This window comes from Tachypleus tridentatus, chromosome 3 (assembly GCF_004210375.1).
Source record: "Tachypleus tridentatus isolate NWPU-2018 chromosome 3, ASM421037v1, whole genome shotgun sequence".
Lineage (NCBI taxonomy): Eukaryota > Metazoa > Arthropoda > Merostomata > Xiphosura > Limulidae > Tachypleus > Tachypleus tridentatus.
The window spans coordinates 17437370-17459538 of NC_134827.1; the positions used below are offsets into that span (position 1 = coordinate 17437370).

Genomic DNA, 22169 nt, shown 5'->3' on the forward strand with positions numbered 1-22169 from the left:
ACCAAATCGTTATTATACAGATATTTGTTATTTGTTCATTAATTGAATATTCTTCCCTGTTGAGAAACAGGAATATTGCTCATTGAAAAACATAATTCATTGTAATATCTTAGTTATAATATGATAAGTCGTGTAAAAAGTAAGTGACCTTTGTAACCTAAAAAGTTCTGATTTCTTAATGTAAATTCCAGTCTTCAACTTATTTTTCGGGCCTTAAAGTCTTTCATATGAATGTTCCCATGATAAGACGTGGGACATTCCTGTAAAGATCTGATGTGAAACCATAGTCTGGTGGTTAAGGGCATTCAAATACCCTGATCAAACATTTTCAGCGGGGAGGACGTTATAATGCGACAATTAGTCCCACTTTTCTTTGGTAAGGAGTAACTCAAGATTTGGCAGTGGATGGTGTTGACTAGCTACCTTTCATCTTGTCTCTCACTTTCGAAATATGGAACGACTAGCCAGTGATGTAGCTACAAAAGATAAGTTTCCCGCATAAAAAGTATTTGGGGCTTCTACATCTATTTCCCTTTTGGCTCGGCTCCCACCACCCGGTTCGAGGAGATACCTACCCCACTGCAGCTAGCGAAATTCAACAACACAAATACCAGTTTAAAGGTATAACTACTCTCGTTACAGATGCTTTGTTGTGAAAACATTTAGGATAAAGTTTGTTTGTTTGTTTTCGAATATTCGCGTAAAGCTACAATAGGGCTACATGCCCTAGCCATCCTTAATTTTGAACTGCTAGCCTCTAGGAGATGCAACTAGTCAACAGCACACACATATAAAGACTACCAGCTCGATTATTACTACATTTTTGAGTAACAAATTTATTTATTTACATTTAGTTGTAATGTAAAAAAAGGTATCATAAAAAATTTTGACACTAGTTCCTATTTTTGTTTATATTTTAGAAGAGCTAACCTAATATTTTAGACCAAGTGTAACGTATGTTTTCAAACACAGGATTATGGATCATTGATCTCTTCCATTTTCCCGCAAAGCAATTTTACAAGCAAAATTAAATACAAGCAACGCTATCTATAGTATGAGACATTGACATGATTTGTTTCGTTTGTTTATTTGTTTTTAATTTCACGCAAAGCTACACGCTAGCTGTCCCTAATTTATGTTAGAGGGAAGACAGCTAGCTGGTCGCCACCACCCACCGCTTACTCTTGGGCTTATCTTTTACCATTGAAGAGTAGAATTGACCGTAACATTATAACGCTCCCATGGCTGAAAGAGCGATCATGTTTTGTGTGACGGGGGTTCCAACCCGAGAGTCGCAGATTGCGAGTTGAGCGCCCTAACCACCTGACCATGCTTGGTCTACATTGAAACAATAAGAATTTTGTGGTCGGTGTTGTTGTACATGTTAAGTATTCGAATGTTGAATGCGTCACAAGCAAAGTATGACGTTTTTTATGGTCATTTTATGGTAAAAAGAAATATCTCACTAATAACTAAGCCCGTTTTGTCTTCGTATCGCACATTAATTAAAATACCTCTAAGTATATTTGTTATTTTAAAATAACTAGAGAAACTTCATTTTTTTTACTTTGAAATATAAAAGAGGATATTTTTAAAGTGTCTGTAAAACATTTGATGTAGATAAGGTTTCACACCAATAATAAGCTAAGGCTTTGTATGTGTCACTAATGTGTGTTAAGTTCGCACCAATGACAAGTTAAAACGTTTATGTGTCAGTGAAATAAGGTTCACACCAATAATAAACTAAAACATTCTATATGTCATTGGTTTAGATAAGGTTCCACACTAATGATAAGTTAGAATTTTCTACGTGTTGCTCATTTAAACAATAGTAAACTAAAACTTTCTGTATGAATGACGTAGATAAGGTCCATACCAATGACGAGCTAAAACTTTCTGTGTGCTACTGATTTAGGTAAGGTTTCAACATCATCAATCTTCCTAAACAAATATGCTAATATACCATTGACAGGTTTATTCATACACCCCTAAATTACGTACAGAATAATCTATATAAAAACAAGCTTCTGTGTGATATATATACCACGACCGCATAATTGTTCTTATATTTAATGTGGGCATAGTTACGTATAAGAGCAAGCTATCTGCAACTAGCACGTGAATCATATCATTGGAATAAAATATTACGAATGTATTAAAAGGGTTTTTATGTGAAAACACGTCCTAGTGAATAAATTTAGTGAAATGTTTGTGATTATTGATGAAAATGTTCGTGAAGATACAGAACTATCACACAAACCTAACATAAATGAAGTGATAACACACACCAAATGTTAATAGCATTACATATATGGGCATGGCCAAAGAATATGGGTCGGAAACAGTTCAACAAAATTCGAATATAAATACCGGCCTTATGTAATAATGTATTTAACATTTCCCCAAAGAATAAACAAAATTGAAACTACCATACAAGACAAGGAAGAGAAGAGGTCATCGTTGTACCTGACCCCCTTCAGGTCATAGACCAAAACACCTATACAGAACTTACGTTTATTTGTTCTCATGTACATTTGATCTTACCTCCACGATATGAATCACAACTAACAAAAGCTGTGAGAATCTCACTTTCACTGTGCTTAAGATGAAAACGTCTAGTCTTCTGATTTGCAACGCTAAAATCTGGAATTCGATTCCCCTCGGCGAATACAAATAGCAGATAGCCCGAGGTGGCTTTGCTGTCAAAAAACATGCATACAAACTCTTAACATTTAACATGATTCTTACAGAATAGCCTATAATACACAGGAGATGTAAGAAGATCACACTCACTATATTTCAGATCCAAATGTTCCACTGTTTTCGCTACCTGACTCGATCCGACACAAAAAGGTACTTTATAACCCATGGAAGCTGAAAAAAATCTCACTCTCTCCTTTATTTTGAATCTAAATATTTATGGGTACTTATAACATTTGTTCTGCCTTTTCACATAGTGAAAGTCTCGTATCGCTGTTGGTTACAAAAAGGTGAATATAGAATAAAAAAGTTTAAAATTAATTACTTGATAATATGTGTGTGTGCATTTAATTTAAATAAATATTATAGATAAAAAAATCAATTTTGAAGATAATGTTTACTTGGTTTTAGTGTTCCCACAAAAATAAAAAAAATACTTCTCCATTTTTTCTATGATAACACAGGACTTTGTCCACGCCTTACACCTTTATTGAATTTTTCTACCTGATTAGTCACAAAGTTGACTACAACTAATCATTGTAATAAGATAAAATATTTTCATAGGTCTCAAAACCTTGCCTGTTCTGTAGTGAAGTTACAAATATCATTACATTATCACAAGATTAGATCGTTTTTATTCATAATTTTACACAGAGATTTCTAACTTACATAAGTTCAATTTTCTCATATTTTGCGGGCCCTGGAATGGCTTGGTGGTTAACTTACCTAACAACTTGCGAGTGCGAACCCCCTTTACACCTAATATGCTTAGACTTTCAGCCGTGGAGACGTTATAATGTGACGGTCAATCCCACTATTCTTTGGTAAAAGAGTAGCCCAGTAATCGGCGGTGGCTGGTGATTATTAGCTGCCTTCCTTCTAGTCTTACACCACTTAATTAGGGACAACTAGCGCAGATAACCTTCGTGTAACTTTGGGCGAAATTGAAAACAAAGAAACAAACCATTTTAACTATAATTTAATGAAAACTTTCCTAGGTCCACGAAATTTTTTCTTATCAAATTATCTTATTATATTTTCGAAATATTTTTTTTTCATTTGATAATTTTGGCTCTCAGTAGCACAGTGGTATGTCTACAGACTTATAATTCGGTAAACCGGTTTTTGGTGTCCATGATGGGCAAAGTACAGAGAGCCGACCGTTTATATGTAATCTATGTATATAATCGTTTCTCAGCAATGTTGAAGTTAACTTTTGTTTGATTACCTATATTCAAAACACTCCCACTTTTAAAGTTCCAAATATATATATAGAGAGAAGGAAGGCAGCTAGTCATTACTACCCATCGCCAGCTCTTAAGCTACTGTTTTACCAACAAATAGTGGGATTGATTATCATATAATTACGACCCCACAGCTAAAAAGGCGAGCATGTTCAGTGTGACAGAAAGTGGAACCTGTGACCCTCAGCTTAGGAGTCTAGCGCCCTAACTACCTAGCCAAAGAGAGCCGAGTAGTGATAACCCATTATGTGACTTAGTACTTAACAATAACGAAACCAATATCCAAATCAATAAGTCGCGTTATAATCACAGTCCAAATAAAGTCACTGTGAAACGTTATTTGTGAGAACTATATTTAAATATTGTATCGTGTCGTAGGTAGTGCACTGTTATTCAAAACTGATCGGCCCGGCATGGCCAGGTGAGTTAAAGCGTTCGACTCGTAATCTGAGGGTCACGGGTTCGCATCCCCGTCGCGCAAAACATGCTCGCCCTTTCAGCCGTGGGGGCGTTATAACGTGACTGTCAATCCTACTATTCGTTGGTAAAAGAGTAGCCCAAGAGTTGGCGGTAGGTGGTGATGACTATCTGCCTTCTCTCTAGTCTTACACTGCTAAATTAAGGACGGTTAGCGCAGAAAACCCTTGTGTAGCTTTGCGCAAAATTCAAAAACAAATTAAAAATAAATCTCCCTCTAAAACGAGGCAAACAAGGTATGTGCTCAAAAACGCAGGGCTTCCAGTCATAATTCCCGCTCAACTATCACAGACCTGAAGTAATTTGGAAATGAAACTATTTATTATAAAGACATATCGGTCAAGCCTCCAGATACAGCATACATACATGTATGTGCGTGTGAACTGTTTGAATAGGCAGTATAAAATTTTGTCCTCACATGTTTGCTAGATTATGGAAAGCGTGCGAGAAAGTGCAACGTAATTAGGTCATGAGAACCTTTTGGCAAAGTATTTTGCAATTACAATTACCTGAATGGTTATTGCCAAGATTCATAATTGTTATACAGTGCACGACTGCGCGTGACGACATGTACAGTAACGACGTCGTAGTGTTCCAAAATCCTCTTAATATAACTTGATCAAACTTTGTACTTTCAATTTTCTAAATTCTGTATATTTAAATTACCCACTGCCAGCTCTTGCGCTACTCTTTTACCAACGAATAATGGCATTGGCCGTTACATTATAACATTCCCACGGCTGAAAGGGCGAGCATGTTTAGTGTGACCTTCAGATTATGAGTCGAGTGCCTTATCCACCTGGCCATGTCGCGCCTGGTGATTAAAGAATTACTTCGAGACTAGTGAAATAAATGAGGAGTAGATGCATTTTGGAAGTCCAGAGAAATTTCTTTTAGTTTAGTCTTGTAATTTTCGGTAAGCATTCAACAATGGCTTCCTGTCATTTTTGACAGTCTTTTATCAAATCCAAATCTGATTGACTTAATTACTTAAAATATTGCAATAAATTGTCAGAATTAGATAAAATAATTTTAAAAGTCAGGACATAAATTTCTATCCTTTTAAGTGTTTTTTGTAACTGTTGTTTTTTTTTCTTTGCTGTGAAAGCTCAGATTATTTTTTAACTCTAGTACTTTTGATCATTCAAAAATAAGTAATGTACTTCCTTTCAAAAATCAGTTCGTTGAACTTAATATCAGTAATTACAGAGCGACGTTTATTCAATGCAATTATTTTGGTGCACTTGAGAGATTAAGGAGCGATAGGTTTCTAAATGTAGCAAAATTTGGTCTTTGAGTTTGTTTTTCTTCCAGACAGCACAGTTTTGAATGACTGCCAGTTTAAATAGATTATCTTTTTGGTTTGTGCTTACTTTGGTGGATCAAAATAGTAGATCTAAATATAATATGTTAAATCGTAGTCTCTGTTTTATTTTGTTTTTTGCATCTAAAATTAAAGTTGAACAAGAATGTAACTGGCACTTTTATTTAGAAAAAATCTAGAAAAATTAAGACGGACATTTTAAGGTGTTTTTCCCATAACTTTTAAATTCTACGACATTATGCTAAATCCTTGACATGAGCACTAAGGTTAGAAATCTTAAATCGCACACTCGAACATTTATTCATTTTTAGCCGCGGCATAGCTGCTTACAGAATGACTGAGTTTTTCAAGCACAAACTTTAGCTCGTAGCTCCCTCGTCTCTTGACCGATTTCATATCTAATTATAGTTTTGGACTCAAGACGTCAAACCATATCTCTTGATGTGTTTTACCACGCACAGTTTTGTTTGTTTATATTCAAACGCAAAACTACGTAATGGACTATTTGTGCTCTGCTCACCCCGAATATCTAAACCCGAATTCTGGTGTTGTAACTCCACAGACACTCCTCGGTGCCACTGAAGGGTTTGTTTGTTTTGGAATCTCGCGTAAAGCTACACGAAGGTTATCTGCGCTAGCCGTCCCTAATTTAGCAGCGTAAGACTAGAGGAAAGGCAGCTAGTCATCACCCCCCACTGCCAACTCTTGGGCTACTCTTTTACCAACGAATAGTGGGATTTACCGACACATTATAATGCCCCCACGGCTGAAATGGCGAGCATGTTTGGTGCGACAGGGATTCGAACCCTCGACCCTCAAATTACGATTCGAACGCCTTAACCCTAGAGGGCAGCCATGACCAAGGTCTCATAGATTAATTTAACCTACTCCCGCTTAAAGAATTTTAATTTGAGGGTAAGCTGGTAGAGACCCTAATGAGTTATAAAATCTAATCGAGTATATGTGCTACTCATACTTGGTATTGCTAATAAGATGGCAAAAAAAGTATCATAGATTATTGCACTCTAATTCTGTCTAAAATTATTTGAAGTGACACAGAGACAAATGTTAAGGATCCCTTCTTGTTTAAGAAAGATTCCATCAGGTCCGGCATGGCCAAGTGGTTAAGGCACTCGAATCCCCGTCACACCAAACATGCTTGCCCTTTTAGCCGTGGGGGTGTTATAATGGGACGGTTAATCCCACTATTCGCTAGTAAAAGAGTAGCCCAAGAGTTGGCCTTGGATGGTGATGAATAGTTGCCTTCCCTCTAGTCTTATACTGCAAAATTAGGGATGGCTAGTGCAGAAAACCCTCGTGTAGCTTTGCGCAAAATTCAAAACAAACCAATATTCCATCAAATTTCCTTTCGTTACATAATACTACATCGAATTTAACCCCTAGAATTGTGTTGCCTCTTCCTCCTTTCTCGACTTCCTTTAACGATGTAGATCTTATCAGCTTTTTAAAATTTTCTTTCTAAACTATTTATGCACAAAATTGCCTACATGACTTTGTTACTTTTAGGGTTTCTAAAAAGTAAGGGAGTCGCAAATATCGAAATTAACTCAGATATTTGCTACTAGTGTGCTTTTTACTTTACACATATAGTAAACGAATAATTTTACTCAATATAATTCGTCAGCTTTTATTTGTTTGAAGTTAAGCACAAAGCTACACAATATGTTATCTGTGCTCCGCCCACTACGGGTATCGAAATCCAGTTTCTAGCATTATGTTCAGGTATAAAACATAAATTTCCACAATATATCACAATATACGGAGCACATTAGTATGGAAACAAAACGGTATTTTAACGTAAACCTTTGTATAGAATTTTGGTCAGATTTCGCTAATATTGTATCATCCTTGGCGAAACATAAAATTTATTTCTAATTTATGACACGCGTAGAGAATTTCAAAATAAAAAACACACTCTCCAAAATGAAACTTATATAAAGCATATTTAACCTATTACAATCTAAAGAAATATATCACATAAACTAACTAAAACAAAAAATTAGTGATGTTAAATGTAGAGTAAAAGCTACGGTATCGAAACAACAAAACTTATCCTAATAAAAGAGGATCTGAATAAGGCGCTTTTTTTTCGAATTTCGCGCAAAACTACACGAGGGCTATCTATGCTAGCCGTCCCTAATTTAGCAGTGTAAGGCTAAAGGTAAAGCAGCTAGTTATCACCAGCCGCCGCCAACTCCTGGGCTTTTACCAACGAATAGTGGAATTGACCGTCACATTACAACCCCCCACGGCTGAAAGGGGGAGCATGTTTGGTGTGACGGGAATCCGAAACCGCGACCCTCGGATTATGAATCGAGTACCTTAACCACTTGGCCTGAAAAAGGTGACACCATTTATACAATTTAGATTTTTTTTCGCACGTTTCACCTGATAAATGAAAATGGAACTTAAAAGTTTAAAATATATTTCTTCTGTTATTGGGTGTCGTATACGAATAGTTAAGTAGGCAACTATAAAACCTGCTTCAGGCATTCTTAATTTTTATTCTGTTTTTATGTCCAATGTGTAACATTACTTCAGTATTAAGTTGGAGGTCACCAAATTGTTCAACTGAAGTTTTGCATTAAATATGATAAACTAGATTTTTCAAGTGCCAGCTTTTACACTGAACTGTACCGTATCTCTGGTTAATCGTTTAAGCTCTGATGTTCCGTGTTTTTGTGACTTTAACAACTTTTAAAGCAAAACTATCGTCAAAGATTTGGATTGGATCTCTATTGACGAGTGGTTGTGAGAAGAAAGTCTTTAAGTTTTGTAAAATGATTTAAATATTATTGTGACTATTAACATAACATAATGCTTAGGGACAATAAGGGGCCTTGGGTACATCTTTGCTGTCTCATCCTCTAAGCCAAACTAAAGCTACTAAAAAATTAAAGTTAGCCTTTATCTAATTCGGATGGAATTAATAGGAGTAATGGGGTTGACTACATCAATCAAATGTCACTTCGCATTATATCCAAGGAAGTCTCAAAATTGATGCTTTGTTTGAACTTTAGCACAAAACTGAACAATGGGCTATTTGAGCTTTCCCACGAGTATCGAAACTCCGTGAGTTCGCAAACGCACTGCTGTGCCAATAGGGGGGCTGCTGCCCTCCATTGGCTCAGCTATAAGTCTGAAGGCTTATGGCGCTTAAAAATATTTATATATATTTCTTCCATTATGGCCATATTAAATGAATTGTATTGTACATAAAACTACCAAATAAGTCTTATTAACAAAACACTTTAGCAAAATATTTTCACACATCCTTTATTCTGTATCTGGCCGCAACAAATGTATATTTATTACTGTTATAATTAGGCCTAATCTAACCAGGGTATATCTGCGGACTTGCAACGCTAGAAACCAGGTTTCGATTTCCGTGGTGGGCAGAGTAAAGATAGCCCATTGTGTATCTCTGTGCTTAACTTTAACTAAACAAACAAACTTAAATCTAATCTAACAACTTTAGTCTTAATTAGATTAGCCTTAATTACTGTTTCAAAGGTAATATGCTAGAGCATTTAAACTTATATAGTCGTCAAATAAAAATAAATTCAAGAGTTAAGGTTTTATCAAACAGTCATTTTCGTAACTAATCTCTCACTATAAAGATTTGTGTGATTTCTCGAAATGTCTTGCTAAAAAAATGGAGGAATTATTTGGATAAGATTAATTTAGCAATGCAAATGGTTAGCAATAAACATTATGTGTATTAGTTACCATTTTCTTAATTTCTGTTAAATAATGTAAGAGTTCAGTTGTTTACAAATTAATAAAGTAATTTAGAATTAATCTGGCCTACCTAATCAACGAATAGAAACATTTTACACCAAAAATTAACGATTTCAAAGATGATATTTATTATTTTTGTGGAAGAAGTTAATGTTTTGCATTACTTTTTCAGGTTTTATTTATTGGACCTCAAAGAGGTGTGTACGAATTAAATCGTTGCATAAAGGACGTACTAATTGTGCTGAACCTGTACGTAACTACAAATAATGAAGAAAAAAAATATACAAAATATTTGGGTAATAGGGAAATTATTGAAACTTTGTCATTAAATTTGATGTGCATTCCTTTAAATGTATCTAACCCATTCTAAGAGGAGTCACTTTTCGTTACCCCTCCCCCAATCATAAAGTGTTTGTTGTTGTTTTTTCACTTTCAAGAAAACATAATTCAATTAAACTTGATACTTCTGAATAAACATGCTAATAAATTGTTTCTTTTCGCTTTTTTATTTTCCTTTTTGACAGTTAGGTGCCCCGAAATAGTTCGTGGCCTCCACTCCATCGGCTCTTTCAAAACAGATTTTTAAACAATTTTTACACCAGTTTGCTTGCGGGTTTATGACTGCTTGTTACAGTATACGTAAGAGTATATAATAACACAAAACACTCAAACAAAAGTAACATCAATGTTGAAATTAATACCAGTAATTCTCGCCGGTATTTCATAGATATCTTATACAGACATTACTGATTTCAACGTATTTGTTTTTAGTTAACTTTTTACACATAGTAATATAATGAACAAAACCATATTACTTAATATGACAAATTACGTGACTTGTACACAAAAAGTTATTAATTTTCCGCTAGCCTTTTTACTGACAACTAATTCCAAAAGGTTTATTTGTGTTCACATTGAAACAGGTGAAATTCTTTACAAGTTGAATAATAATAATACCTGTATTAATCTAAATGCTTATCGTTATCCGTGTTTTATCTCGACGTGGCTCTTCAGTTATAGACAGTCAAGGACAAAGTTTGGTCCAGGCAGACAAACAATATCATTTGTTTATCCACATACACCTTAGGTGAGTCACACCTTCAAGTATTGATTTGGGTTATAAATTATCAAATACTGGTCCGGTTTGCCTTCTCACAATATACATGTATATAGAGAAAAAATATTAATACTGAACAAACAAGTAAAACAAAAAAATCAAAAGTAAGAACTGCGTTAAAATATTTTACTTTTCCAATATATGGTTTACACTTTTTTAATATTAATGTACCATATTCTTCTGTTATAAGCATTTTAGCTTTACAATTATCCAGATTTTGTAAAATGTGTAATAAATTACAATATTTTATTATTAATGTTAAAATACTGTCAAAAATTGATATTTAATAAAAACCTATAAATAAAATTATTAAAATATTCTGTGATATGTATAACAATATATTAAATATATATAAAAAGCAAAAATCTTAATGAAAGTTTCTGATAACTACTTTTAGTTGTTAATAAGGTCATTTGAACAACTTGGCACTACTTTGTGCGGATGAACACGTTATCGCATATAAAGGCTCGTTCATAACATGAAAATTGGCGTTTATAGTAGATTTAATAGGGGGTGGTTGGGAGTTATACCAGTTAGTTTAGATAACTGGTTGGGATTCTTTATACTAGTATTATTTGTCTATTGGGCTGCTAATTAGTGTTTTACTTCTATGATGGTAGCTGGAACAGTAACTTCAGGAGCTAAGTTTATTTAACTTATCTGGCCCCAAGTGTTAATACCTCTTATTGTTTCTGGCTGTAGAATCGTAGCCTCGGAATAACGAGTTGATGGATTTATAACAGATCCATCTCCAACTGTACTCAACTAGAGGATCGATGGGTTAGATATGGAAAACAGAAACAACAATAGTTATATCGTATTCGGACTTGAAGTAACCTACTAATATGTGTATTTCCAAACAAACCAAAATTTCAGATAGTAAAGATAAAATAAAACTAAACAAAAGTTTCAAACTGTTACTCTTGAGTCTTCTCTATGTAACATTTAATTGTTTTATCGAAATGATAAAGAAAAGTAGTTTTAGTTGTTTTCTTTTTAAAAAATATGTCAGCAACGTGTTATATATTTGTATAAAAATAACACTGAGATAACAACTGAAAACTAGGAGCCAAAGTGCATTTTGGAGTGTTGAAGTCTTCCTAACCTCTCCAAGCAAAGGTGGGCCTGGCTCATATACAGAGGATCAATGAGCCAAAGGCGGTTTGTTTAAGCTTTGAAGGAAATCGTTCTTCATCAGTGACAACTAAACAAAACGAGAAAAGTGTAATCAGTACTGAAGCATATATCCCTCGCTGGGACAATGGTAAGTCTTCGGATATACGATTTAAAATCAGGGATTTGATTCCCCTTGGTGGACACAGCAGATAGTCCAATGTGGCTTTTCTATACGAAAAATATACACACACACCTCGAAACATAAGCTGAGCTAGTAATTATGAGGATAATAAGTTAATTTGATGGTATCTATCTTGCAGGGAATTAATTACAAAACTAGACAGCCTGCAAAATAATTTAACTTGGAATTCAGTTCAGGATATGTAAATGATTTGAAATACACCTTGCCGGATTTCCTTAATCTTGTTTCTTGTTTTAGAGAAGCGTGTGTGCTTTATAGCAAAGCGACATTGAACTATCTGTTGCGACAACTGTGGGGAATCGAGCCCCATATTTTAGAGTTCCCAATCCGTAGACTTATGATGTCCCACAAAGGGACTGTAGAGGAAACCTCCATCGGGCTATATACCACGTCCATCGTAGGAATTCGAACCACAGATGCTAACATTGTAATTCCGTAAACTCATTGCGTGAGCTAATATATATAGAGTTTTGTATTGTATTTTATTTCTTCAAATTTTCAATGCATTTATATTACTTCTAGTACAAATAGTTGGTATTATCTTATAAATCTCCTAATAAGAAAAGTAGCAGCTGGGGATGTTTACAGTGTTTGCAATTTATATCAAATAACCCGTTAGTAGATAACTGTTTTATTGATTTCTGATCCTGTTTTGGGTTATCCTTGATTTAAAAGGTTATATTTTTATCTGTTTTTTCAAAGTGTTACTAAAGCTTAAGCTAATGTTATGATTTGAAGCTAAGCTTTGACCTTCAAATTTTATTATATCTATTCCGAAAACAAATAGAAAAAAATATCTACCAAAAATTAGCACATTGCAATTACGCTACAAAAACATGATAGATTGAATGTTGTTTTGTGACTAGCATGCCCGAGCAATAAATCCTGAGGTTGATGGTTCGCATCTCGTTGCCATAGAAGCATTTTCCGTAGTTTGGAATCGTTGATGATTTAAACCAGGGGTTTCCAAACTTTTTAGATCTGTGGAGCTTCACATACGAAAGAAAAACATTCCAGAGCCTTCACACACACAAAAAATACACTAAAAATAAAAACAATCGGTCACTAACGCCAGATAAAGTTTACTTCAAGCTTTTATAATATAAATTTATTAAAAATATCAATACTTAAGGAAACATTTTTACTTGCTCAACAGTTTGTTTGCAAAATTTCTATCAGTAAAAGTACAGTGTACTTACTTATTTATTAGCGGCTAGGATGGGCTTGCTTTTGTTAACAAAGTAGTTCAATATTTGAAGTTAGGGTTGTTACCAGTAAGCGCAAATCATCTTCAATATTTAGCTTGTTTCTAAATTTGGTCTTCGTAGCTGTATACAGTTAAAATGTTTGCTCATAAAGACATGTTGTTGGAAAACACATCAAAATTTTCAAAGGTCTGTTACTTATTTCAGGGTATTTCATGGCCATTTGAATCTAAAACTGTAATTTCTTCCTAATGAAAATTTTGTTTTTAGGGTGAATCAGTTGAAATTTCTGTAAGCTTGTTTTTCTCTTTCAAAGACAGATCGTTGGTAGTTGCAGAGTCAACAAAGGGATTTTGAATTCACAGTAATTTTTCTAAATGAGGAGGAAGTACTCCTCAATAGTTGTACAGAAATCAAACATGTGATGCAAGACAAACTTTTGCATCTTCACTTGAGGAAATTTCATTCATAAATAAAAAACCACTGCGATTTTCGAAGCAGTCAAGTTTTTCCATAAGTATACATTCACCCCAAAGTTTTAGCTTACGTTGAAGCGCTTCATTTAGTCTAAGCTTCGAAGTACATTACCTTGATATCCTGCATTGCAGCATTCACTTCAGTTAGATAGGCAAATACGTCCGAAAGGTAAACCATTTTCTGTATCCATCATTTGTACCTTAATTTGCACGAAAGTTCAAAATGGCATTCAAATATAAAGAAACTTTTCTCCTCACGCAGTTCCTAAACCGAGAAAGCCATCGGACTTCAGTTAAGAAGCAAAAACATTTTATGCAAACTTCCCATATCCTCACAGCGTGAACCGAAGATCCTCGCATTGAGTGGTCTTGATTTTATAAAATTAACTATTTCTATGGCATCAACCAATACCTCTTTTAAGTCTTCTGGCATTCGTTTCATTGCAAGTGCATGACAATGAAGACAGCAGTGCATACTCTCGATGTCCGGGTTTTTCCTTTTTATGCCTGCCGCTGCGCCTGAAACTTTTTCTAATTATAGTGTAGCCTTATCAGTGCAAATACTCGAGTAAAGCTGCCATTGGATCTCATGTTCTTTCATAAATAAATCGATAAGTTTAAATATTTCTTCGCCTGTTGCTCGAGAAGGCAAGGGCTTGCAATTTAGCTTGTCTTCTTCAAAACCAGTTTCGTGAATATAGCGAATAAACACAAGCAACATCACATAAATTGTGACATCTGTTGATTCATCCATCTGAAATGAAAAAGTTGAGCTCGCTTTTACTCGCTTTATTGACTCCGTTAATCAAATTGCTAACATATCCCTGATTCTTCGAGAAACCGAGTTGTCAGAAAGGGACACAAAGCTAATGTTTTTAAGAAATTTCTCATCAATTGTGTACTCTACCAAATCTTTTGCGCATGGTTTTATCAAATCTTCTAGAATTGTATGAGTTTCACCTACTTTTGCAATACGGTAACTAACAAGATATGAAGCAATAAGAGCACCTTTGTTGTCCTGATGGACAAACAAACGAAATTTAGCTTTCCTTCCATTTAATTGCACACACTTTCTTTTGAAATCCTCAGAACTTGAATTTTTTAATTGGGAGTGTTTGGTTTCTAGATGCTGTTTTAACTTTGCTGGATGCAAACTACTGCTACTCAATATTGTTCCACGTTCAACTTCTCTTCCTATCCAAGGAAAACCGTATCCAATAAAACGTTTATTATACTTTCTTTTCTTTCTTGTTTCTGGCCCGGTATGGCCAAGTGTGTTAAGGCGTTCGACTCGTAATCCGAGGGTCACGGGTTCGAATCCCCGTTGCACCAAACATGCTCGCCCTTTCAGCCGTTGGGGCGTTATAATGTGACGGTGAATCCCACTATTCGTTTGGTAAAAGAGTATCCCAAGAGTTGGCGGTGGGTGGTGATGACTATCTACATCCTCTCTGGTCTTACGCTGCTAAATTAGGGACGACTAGCGCAGATAACCCTTGTGTAGCTTTGCGCAAAATTAAAAAAAAACAACAAGAATTATTGACGGTTATGCTCAGGTAGCCCTCAAGTAGCTTTGAGCAAAAAATTTTTAAAATGAACAAGTAAACGGATATAGTTTTACTAAATATTGTTTAGTAACTACAGTAATCACGATGGGGTTTGAATGTAAAGTTATTTTAATAAGTCAGCATCAACCTAAAATTTAAAACTTCTTAAAGCAATATATTCTAGATGAAACGCTGGCCCTAGTGTTCAAATGTTTAATCTTAAAGTTTTTATTTTCCAGGTTCTGACAAAACTAACAAGTAAGTATATATAGGTTATTTATACGGTTTTCACTTCAGATAATTGTCAAATGTCAAAATTATTCTGAAAAAAAAAACAAACTATTTTGACATAATATTGATCATTTTTGTTTTAGCGTAAAGCAGCACACTTTGTTCATTGATGATTAAAGAAACTTCAGATTTCACTTGCTCTAAGGACATACATAATCCTATTGCTTTAGAAGATTTTTGGTTTGAAATTATATCTTAGTGAAATTGTTATTCTTTTATTTTACACAATCTCTAACATAAATTAAACACACAATAATTTTGTCACAGTATTTGTTTACCTTCGTTTTGTATTCACTTCTACTCCCTAGTATATGGGCCAAGTTTAGCCAATTGAATAGTGTTCCCTTATTTCGTACTATGAACCTGATAATTCATGGTTCACATCCCATTGTCTTAAAAATGTCAGTTCGTACTTTGTAGATGTGAAAGCACTTTAAAAGAATTAACGGGCAAATTTTACAACTCAGTTAGTCCAGAAATTAGTGAAGGATGCTGTTGTCTATCTGTTCTCGTCTTTTAATTCAAAACTAAGAATGGTTGTATGTGGTTTTGTACGAAAACTTTAAAACATCAACAGCTGCCTACTCGTGGTGTATCTTAATGTACTTCTATAAAATATTTTACAAACGTACAAACTGATTTTGCTCTGTGTTCATACAAACACGTCATATCACGACAAGCTTTGAAGTCACTAAAATTTGACAAACCTACCAAAAGGTCTTGTCATGAGAGTTTGTTTCAGGCTTCACTGTAAACGTAAAAAGCCAACATTCAATCATATAGTTTGTTCCAAACTGTCCTGTAAAGGTCGAGAGCCAACATTCAGTTAGATAGTTGGTTTCTGATTTCCCTGTAAAGATAGAAAGCCAAGATTCATCAGACAGTTGGTTTCTGACTTCTTTGTTAAGGTATAGAGCTGTTATTCAGTCAGATAGCAGGTCAAACACGAAACTGTACAGCTACTTCCATGGATTATAATCGCAAATATTTACGTAAATAATGTTTGCAAGGATCGAATGAACTGTAATTCTTAACAAGACGGAAAAATGTGTTATTTATAACAGTGGTTTGTAAATAAGTAAAATAGTGGTTGTTTCTGGAACGATTGTTGATGAAGGAAATATATACAGCAAACTTTATAAGCTTCAAAAATAAGGCAACCAATTTTCGTACTGGTGAACTGTCAACAGCCTTATCAATTTCTGTACGGTTTGTCTGTTCTACTATATATCCATGATACCTTCAATTGCATAATTTGTTCTGGTTTCATTCTCTGTTCCACCTGCTTAATATTCTTGTCTGATAATTTTAATCAAGCTATACTCTTGTTTTTCGCTTCATGATTATTTCCATTAAATTCCTCAACTTCATTTCACAAAAAAACAATCATTTCTTGCTTTAAAATAGAATACACTAACTGTATCTTTGTGTATTTGTTATACAGTTATATAACTGTATAAATTATATTTGATACTCTAAGCTACACTTTTTGAAACAGTAAAAATTTTCTTTTCTATTCATTAAATTTTGAGAGTATAAAGAACTAATTTATTTCTCTTTTCTATTTCAGAAAATATTACGCTTTATTCAAACATGGATATAAACTCTTATTATACTTATCTTCAAGGAAAAGGTAAGAAATTACATTGCTTCTCGTTATTCCAGCTCATAAAGAAAAATTATAGAAATGTAATCCTAATATATTATTTCAGAAAAAAAATCTTCCAAGTGTTACACCCACCTTCTGGTAAATCATTAAAGAAAATAAAAATGAATTGTGTGCATTTGTTTTCTTATAGCAAAGCCACATCGGGCTATCTGCTGATCCCACCGAGGGGATTCGAAACCCTGATTTTAGCGTTGTAAATCCGTAGACGTGCCGTTATACCAAAATAAATTAACTTAATTTCAAACAAATACGTGTATGCCTTGTGTGACAGGCTACACATTTTGCGAAAAAGCCAAAACTACTTGAATTGTCATATGGTGGTAATCAGAGCAGAAGATTCAGTCATGCCAGCAAATTTTTATCAAATTTTATTTACATATTTGAATTGGTAATTTTCAGAGAATGCTAGGGGGAAAAGTAAGAACTGCTCCGAACCTCATTGAAACTATTTGACTTTAAACATGCCTTCATAATGCAATAGTACAATAAAAGATGAATAATAATAACAATTATGGCAAAGGAAAGCTTGAATTTTATATAAGTCCTTTCTTTGCTATTCATGTTATCAAACTGCCGAAATTTTGTGTTCTTAGAAGCTCTGAGGTAATGTGAATATAATACGTCGCAGTACAGTAACTATTTTAGAACAAGATGAAGTTTTACCTTGTTCCTCGATTTTTCTGTTATCTTTATTTGTAAAAGTGTGTACACTTTAATGATCAATATTTTATTAGATATCAAAAGAATAAAAAAAAACTTGGACTTTCAAATACTTGACTAATCTTCTTAGAAACTTAAAACATTTATTCCTGAAGAAGAATACTCAACTATTTGAAATACCTCGAGATTTTGAAGTATCCTTGGTTTCAGTGATCCTTCATGCTAATTCTTCGCTTCCCGCAAAATCAGCTGATAAGTAATGCAACTTAAAGGACTTAGCATTTGTCAAGAGAAACACCACACTCTCTGCTGTTTAAGGGAATTAGTCCTAATTTAAGATTTTTTTTTACCCTTGTGACAAAATTACGTTTGTCAATTATTTCTGAGGCTCTTTAATCTAGTAAAACGAGAAAAAATAAATGATCGTAATTCAAGGAAGATATTTAATGTTCATTGAAGTTTTACAAAATCATAAAAAGGTGTTTTATCTTTATATGAAAGCAACAAGAACCCAGTCAAACACTACGTTTTCTGTTTCCCTGCTGCATAAACTTATGATGCGGCCCTTTAAGTACACGTCCAATTTTATAGGAAATTATATTGAATTACATTAAATGAAAAACGTATTGAAAATTTAAATACAGAACTGGTCAAAAATAGCACTTTATAACACATTCAAAATACGTATATTTAAAGTTTTTGGAAACCCATTGCAGTACACAATTTACACTTTCCATTACAAATCATCCACCCCTAACTGCCTGTAGCTACAACAATCAGCAATGAAATAAAACGGTGATGTAAACTTTCTTATGTTATTCTAACTGTAATGTGTTCGTTAGAAACGTCTGTTGGTATTTATATCTACACACATCTCAGTATATTCACTGTAACTGAAACTCAATTAGATTCGGTTATAGTGAATATACAGCTAATGAATTTCTGACATTTAACTTTTATATTTTGATAAACAAACCCAAAAAAATTCTAAAACTGTTACAATATTGAAATATATAGGTTTGCACGTTTATATTTTTTGTTTGACGCGTATTTGAAACTACAACTATTGATTGTTCCTACTGATAGTTTCCCATTTGTATTACTCACGATAAATGTTATTCATTTCGTCACTCTGTCGAGAACGGTTTCACACTTTTTCTTTTTTTTCCTTTGGTTAAGCTCAACAACATACGTAATAACTTGCAATAAAACTATAATAACCTAATTATCATTGTAAAGTTTATGTTGAATGCTCAATATTCATGTTAATTTGTTAGAATTATTTATTTTTTATTTTCTCTGTATAACTTCGGTGATATTGCAGCAAAATAGTTTAACTCAAAAGTTTTGACATTTACGTTGTCACCAAAAGCAAAATAAAATTCCCCAAGTCTTGTTTCAGTTAAAGGTGAATTTTCAACAAATTTAATAATTGTCTTAGAAACTGTACTTTAGTTAGCTATAATTCCTTCATGGTTGCCATATTTTTAAACACTTTAGTTTTTGAGTGAAAAATGAAACAAAATATGCGGGTCCTTGAATTCAAGTTCCTCTCAGTCGTTCGGCTGTTTCCGTGACGTTTTACAACTATGACGTAATAGTTGCCAAACACGCTTCGTTGCGCGCCGACCATGTTGTTCCTTTCAGTGCTGGTGTTTTATGTAAATCTATCGGTGCTTTTTCGGATTACATTCCTTACTTAATACTTATTTCAGAGAAGATGTAGAGTTGGAATGGGAAGCCTACAACAACAAGAGAGAGAGAAAGTTTATTGTCTTTGAGAGCTGCTTGAGAGCTTTGTTATACATTTATGGTAACTAGTAAATTAACTATTCAGACTGTTACATCTAGTTTGATTTTATAGACAGAATTATGACGTATAATTGAAATTCATTTTGTTACGAGTCATAAACACTCGGTACAATGATTGTGGAAGGACCGAGTATCAGTTACCATAGTCGGCAAGGTATAAACAAATAAGATCCAGTCTGTAATACAAATAATTTATTAACACCAGACAGGTTTCCAGAGGCTTAAAATTGCATGTGAAATAATACAGACCATATTTGTTGTCATAACTTAGGCTTACCATTCTTCCACTGGAGGTATGGCCGACTCACAACCATCCTGGGCGCTATCAGTATCACTCACAGTTTCGCTACTCTCGCTCGTGAAACTGTCCTCATCACTAGAACTTGTCAGATCTGTGTCAAAAGTAACTGTTCTAGGTTCGTTCAGAGTAGGTTCGAATTGATATGGCGCTACTCGACACTGTTCAGAACACAAAGTCAAAACAGACACCGCCTCTGTTTCTCCGTATGCACTGGCCATGTTTAATTACATTCAACGCGCTGGCGTTGGCGGTTTGTTTGGCAACTATTACGTCACAGTACTTGTCCTAGCGGCAAACGTAAAAATTAAAACGCTCGGATTGCCGCTCGGAAAGGGCTTTTTCAAGCACCAACTTCTATGTTTCATTTTTAGCACATATTTTTGATCAAAAATGTAAAACTGCAAAATTAATCTGTATGTTTGTTTGTTTGTTTGTTTTGGAATTTCGCACAAAGCAACTCGAGGGCTATCTGTGCTAGCCGTCCCTAATTTAGCAGTGTAAGACTAGAGGGAAGGCAGCTAGTCATCACCACCCACCGCCAACTTTTGGGCTACTCTTTGACCAACGAATAGTGGGATTGACCGTCACATTATAACGCCCCCACGGCTGGGAGTGCGAGCATGTTTTGGCGCGACTCGGGCGCTGACCCGCGACCCTCAGATTACGAAGCGCACGCCTTAACGCGCTAGGCCATGCCAGGCCCAATAATCTGTATGAGTAGTTCTTTTGACTGCAAAGATTTTTTTTCTGTAAAATTCACCTTTAAGACCTGCGTCACATTTTTGATATCAGACCTAATGCTTAAATTATACTATAAGCTTATTGTTATTAATGTTATAAGTCCGTGTTTAAAAACTTTTAAGTGGCCAATAAATGTTAGTTTGTAAATATTATTTTGGTACTTTAATACATACGAGGGCTGTTCAAAAAATACGCGGACTGTTTGAATTGCGCGGCTTCAGTTAGTTCCAGGGGAAACCGCTTGGTGTCGCTAGGTTTGCACAGATCAACTGATTACGACGCCATTTTCCGATTGCAGATATCTTCATTTGTGTATTAGCTACGCGGTTTTAAATGAAGTGCGATTTTTTCGTTTGGCGGATTTCAGAATGAATGACCTGAAGGAGCAACGACTTGCTATGAAATTTTGTGTTAAACTTGGAATATCTGCGACTGAAACTTTTGCTATGCTTAACACGGCTTACGGTGATGTTGCTATGAAGCGTACGGCATGTTTCAAGTGGCATGAACGTTTTAAGGATGGTCGACAGTCCATTGAAGATGATGAGCGTCCTGGACATCCTTCCACGTCAACTGACGACTCACACGTCAACAAAATCAACACCCTGGTGCGGGCAAATCGACGTCTGACTGTCAGGGAGCTTGCTGAAGAGTGTGGGATATCAGTTGGATCTTGTTACGAGATTTTGACCGAAAAATTGAAGATGCACCGCGTTGCTGCGAAATTCAGTCCTCAGAACTCGTGAGTTTTTGGCCAAACACTAGATCACTGTTCTTCCCCACCTCCCCTACTCACCTGACCTTGCTCCTTGCGATTTTTTCTTGTTCCCTAAACTCAAAAAACCCTTGAAAGGAAGAAGATTTGAGACGATTCCCGAGATTAAGGCAAATGCGACGAAGGAGCTGGAGGACATTACAAAAAAAGCGTACCAGGACTGTTTCAACAAGTGGAAACACCGTTGGGATAAGTGTGTGCGTTGGGGAGGAGAGTACTTTGAAGGAGTCCCAGACCTGTAACTTCTAAATAAAGTACATTTTTTTTTATGACGTCAGTCCGCGTATTTTTTGAGCAGACCTCGTATATTGCGTACTTAGTTTTAAAGCGTACAGCCAAATAAACGTTTGTTACTACCAAATATCTTTTATCCTTAGTAATGTCTAAATAGTTAAATTTTTTGTCGGAATATCTGCGCTATATTTTTTTCTAATTCCTAACCAGTTAAAATGCTCGATAATGCTTTTTAAGTTTCTTTCAGAGTGCACAGGTACACGACATTTCTTTTTGCGCAGTTTATACTAAAAATGGTGACTAAAGAATTAATTCGAGACCAATAAAATAAATGAATATATGGCGTATTTTGGAAGTACAGAAATAAAAAAAAAAACAACCACCAAATTAATTTAGGTGATTTTCATTAATCATCCATTAGTGGTGTTCTGTCACTTTTATAAAACCCAACCAGTATTGACTTATATGAACCGACTGTGTCTAATAGGTAAAATGTGGATTGTCAAATTACGAATT

The 22169-nt window shown here is 34.7% G+C and overlaps 1 protein-coding gene across 2 annotated transcripts in view; it reads left to right on the top strand.

Moving 5' to 3' along the window:
* The window catches only part of LOC143246454 (histone deacetylase 5-like), a 116083-nt gene that overhangs the window by 13319 nt on the left and 80595 nt on the right, over positions 1 to 22169 (top strand). For both annotated transcript variants that reach the window (XM_076493182.1, XM_076493183.1), the window contains exon 2: positions 17032 to 17094. In XM_076493182.1, coding sequence (XP_076349297.1) covers positions 17055 to 17094 — 40 coding nt within the window. In that variant the 5' untranslated portion in view covers positions 17032 to 17054. The remainder of the gene's footprint in view (positions 1 to 17031; positions 17095 to 22169) is intronic.